This window comes from Octodon degus, unplaced genomic scaffold (assembly GCF_000260255.1).
Source record: "Octodon degus isolate 3935 unplaced genomic scaffold, OctDeg1.0 scaffold00047, whole genome shotgun sequence".
In the NCBI taxonomy this organism is placed as follows: Eukaryota; Metazoa; Chordata; class Mammalia; order Rodentia; family Octodontidae; genus Octodon; species Octodon degus.
Genome location: NW_004524623.1, coordinates 734,369 through 738,568, shown reverse-complemented (window position 1 = coordinate 738,568; position 4,200 = coordinate 734,369). Strand labels below are relative to the sequence as shown.

General features: G+C 40.0%; 1 protein-coding gene across 1 annotated transcript in view; it reads right to left on the bottom strand.

Moving 5' to 3' along the window:
* Xpot (exportin for tRNA) overlaps nucleotides 1–1,162 on the bottom strand; it is a 35,332-nt gene extending 34,170 nt beyond the window's left edge. Inside the window, exon 1 of the mRNA XM_004632126.2 lies at nucleotides 1,032–1,162. Coding sequence (XP_004632183.1) covers nucleotides 1,032–1,091 — 60 coding nt within the window. The 5' untranslated portion in view covers nucleotides 1,092–1,162. The remainder of the gene's footprint in view (nucleotides 1–1,031) is intronic.
* Between the last annotated feature and the right edge of the window lie 3,038 nt (nucleotides 1,163–4,200).

Below are 4,200 nucleotides of genomic sequence, written 5' to 3'. Positions count from 1 at the left end.
GTTCAATCCCCCAGCACCACATGCCAGCCAGCCCCGCCCCCTGGTGGGCTGAGCTGGCCAAACACACAAAATAAACGAATAAATAATTAAAAAAAAAAAAAGAAAAAAATATTATTTGCCATGAAGAAAAAAAAGAAGAAAAAATCCCTCTTCTTCCTCTTATCCTGTACTTCAAAAGGCATGTCTTTAAAAATTAATTATAGGCTTGTTCTTTACACTCCTGTTTCATTCAGCTATAGCCATGATTATAGTTTCTGGCTATATCATGTTTAACTGTTTACATTTATCCAAATAGCCTGGCACCTCCTAATGGATTCCTGTCATGTACTCATTTTATGAAACTTAAGACATGGCATATCATAACTGCTTAATTTACATGTCTGCCTGCACTATTTAACAAGGACATTAAGTATCACTGATACAACTTGTACAGAGCAGGCCAAGCAACATAAAATGTGCATGTCTACTAGTACAGAAAGTCCCTTGAACTTTTAAACAATTAGACAGATGTTGCCTAAAAACCTGCCCTGAATCACAAGAAATTTGAATACTTTTGTTCAGTCAACTAAATCAAAAATAAACCACAACACTATGTCCGTATTTAGAATACCTTACCTCAAATTTGTCTCTATTTAATTTCCACCTCAACTAGACCTTTATCATCAGAATTTTTTTTATTTTTTTTGCAGAACCGGGGATTGAACTCAGGCCACTGCATTTGCCAGGCAAGTGCTTATTCCACTGAGCCAGCTCCCTGGCCCCTAGAAATAATTTTTGAGTCCTCTAATATATATTTGTGGTAGCATGCTGTAAGAAATGTTTAAACAGACTAACTTGGGGCTGGTGAGATGGCTCAGTGGTCTAAAGCACCTACTTAGAACAAGCTTAGCAAAGCACAGGGACCGCGGTTCAATCCCCCAGCACCACATGCCTGCCAGCCCCCGCCCCCTGGTGGGCTGAGCTGGCCACACACACACATACATACATACATACATACATAAATAAATAAAATAATAAACAGACTAACTTACCCTTTGTCTGAAGTCTGAATCAGCATTTGGATTTAGCCCTAAAAGAGCCTGTTCATCCATCCCTGCCTCTACACTTGGAGTCTTCTGATTGCAATAGGCGTGCCCTCTGACCCTATGGAATCCACACACATCTGCACGTAAAAATCAAGGTGAAAGGAAACAATGGTTAATGAACAAAACAGATGCTTATCTAGAATATCACAACCAGTGACTAAAGATATGACATAAAATATAAAAGATATACAATATAAACTGCTTTATAAATTCCCCCAAATGACTTCTACAAGAACTCATCTTAGCACAGGGCCTGCTAAATATAAATACTCTGAATATACTCTGTTGATGTGTAATTTCTAAAAAAGCATCCCATTAACACTTGCAAGTTACTGTATTCCTCAAAATCTTCAACAGAGAAGGTAATTATTTTCTTCTTTACATAGAAGCATTTAATGTTCTTAATTTTGTTACTATTTCCAGTACTTTAAAAAGTACAATTGCACAACTAAGTTAAAAAAATAACAAGTCAAGATTATCTTGTTATAGTTTCCCTGCTTCCAAATACTAATATCATAAGCCTTTAAAAAAAAAAAAAAACTTATCATGGCTATGATCAAATTAATATCCTTATTGGAGTGTTTGCAAAAGTACTGCACGAGACACTGAATGAAAAACCCTTCATTTAGCCTTTGAACAACAGACTCAGTTCTGCATTCTTACTGATCTATGCTTTTACCAACCATTTCTAGAAATGTATTTCTAAGAAAAATAAAAACACAAAAAAAAGTCAGATGATTTAATTATTTAAGAACTTTCAAAGGTTCTATGGAAAGTAATCCACATATTCACAATAGAAACCTGTGGATAGTACCCTAGTTATTCACAGTATCAGATTTGGGGGCTGGGGATGGATATAGCTCAGCAGCACAAGTGTCTGCCTGGCAAACGCAAGGTCCTGATTGATTACTGGTACCAAAAAAAGAGAAAAGAATCACAATATCAGATCTAACATTCTCAAATCAGCGCATGACAAGGCAGCTTAGGTTTTGATAGTAACTTAATTCAGCAAACAGAACAAATTCTAAATAATATAAAACCCACATTCTCTCAAGACCTGTGAGGTAGGGGGACTAAGGCTTACTACTCCCATAATAAAGCTGTGGGGCTTTTTGTTTTTCAAATTAGAACCTAAAGAAACCAAGAGACTGGCCAAAAGGGGTACCGTCTTTCCTAGGATCAGATCCTTGGACAGGACTCTTTGTCTTCCCAGGGCCTGCTGAAATCAAATGATAAAAACAGTACACAGGCTGAGTGCCCTGGAAGCACACAGCGTACCTGCACACTACCAGGCAATGGTAACTCCCCAGCGCACTCAAGATTAAGACTCAAACACTTCTGAACGACTCCTCACTCTACTGCATCCTAACTCAGCCAGGCCAGCAAGGCTGCACCACATGGCTGCTCTCCACTGTAATCTTTCATGATTGCACACACTGTTCTTTTCCATTAACTTGGTTAAACCCCGCTGGTTCTTCAAAATTCAACTTACAGATGATCTCTTTCAGGAATATTTCCTTGACAGCTCTTGTCCAAGTCTCCTCCACTCCACTGCACTAGTTTTATTTATTTTTTTTTTACATTTATTTATTGTGTGTGTGTGTGTGTGTGGGGCCAGCTCAGCCCACCAGGGGGCGGGGCTGGCTGGCATGTGGTGCTGGGGGGATTGAACCGTGGTCCTTGTACTCTGCCAAGCTTGTTCCAAGTAGGTGCTTTAGACCACTGAGCCATCTGGCCAGCCCAACTGCACTAGTTTTAAATAACCCTCTTAAACACTGGTGAGTTGTCCAGGTTAACTAGTTTTCTTTGCTCAATCTGGAAGAGCAAGAGCTGTTTGAATATTCATGACTGTGTCTCTAAGATGGAGAACACAGGTTTTTTAAGTTTACAGAATCTGGGTTTATACTGCAATCATGTCATTTCTTAAAAGAAAAAACAGAAGGGCTCATGTAATCAATTTAAGGAGAGTCCTTTCTATGAAAGGAGAAAAAGACTATTTACACCTTAAAGTTGTGGCATGCCTGAGCAATACTGTAGATCCTCAAAAGGTTATTAATCCAGAGGTAGGCACATAGCCCATAGGAACTACTTGAACCATTCTTTAACAGATCTGCATTTTGAACAGATGAAAAAACAAAGATGTTTTTCCTCACGTGAAATAAAACTTTAGTAAAATAGAATTTTAGTTTCTATGAATTCCAGATTTAGGAATTTTATAACAACTTCAACTTGCCACAACTTTATGGAAAACTACTGGGAGTTTTGTCAGGTCACTCTGATTCCATCAAGCAAAGAAGCAAGTGATCCCATAGAAAAAAACATGGCCACAGATGTCAGAACAGAAGGAATCCCGCAGAAAAGGCATTTGGATAAACAATATGCAATGGAATATTATGGTAAATTACCTAAGAGTGCGGGAAGGATGGAAAAGTTACACCGGGGTAAAAAGGTAGCAACCTAGCCAATAAAAGACTGGGCATGAACAAAGTATTCTACCTGACATTCCTCGTGCAGGCTTAAACATTTGTTACAACAGGGTAAACTCTTCAGTTACACATATTGCAAAGGGAAAGAATATAATAGTGAGCCTTAACTTTTCCACCCAACCATTAGGTCAAGAATCAATTTAGAAAATTCCTCTACACCCACTGAAGACTGTTCCTAGACTAGGGCTTAATCTTTCCAGCCCTTTAACAACAACGCTGACAAGGCTCTTTAATAAGACAGTAACTTCCCCCCATAAAAAGTAATTAGCGCTTTTATAAAGTACTTGTTCTTCTGGTTAGAGACACATCATGGTTCTCTACTCCTGCAGGATTGTAAGGGAAGAAATACAGTGTCAACGCTGGCAAATTAGTGCACAGAAGTTAACACTTTTCTCCTTTGTGGCCTGGGGTGGGGGGCGCATCAAGTTTGAGGTCTCTACAGTTGAAGCTGGTGGGGCGCACGCTGCAACTATCACAAATGGCACGGTCTGTGGGGCTGGCACAGGCGTGCCTACCTTCCCCTGCGGCCTCGCCCCCCAGCTCTCCCCCGGATGCCTCCCCAAGAAGCCTCGTGGCAACTCGGGTGATGAAACACCCAGCAACTGGCGGCCACGCACTCGGGGCGCGTT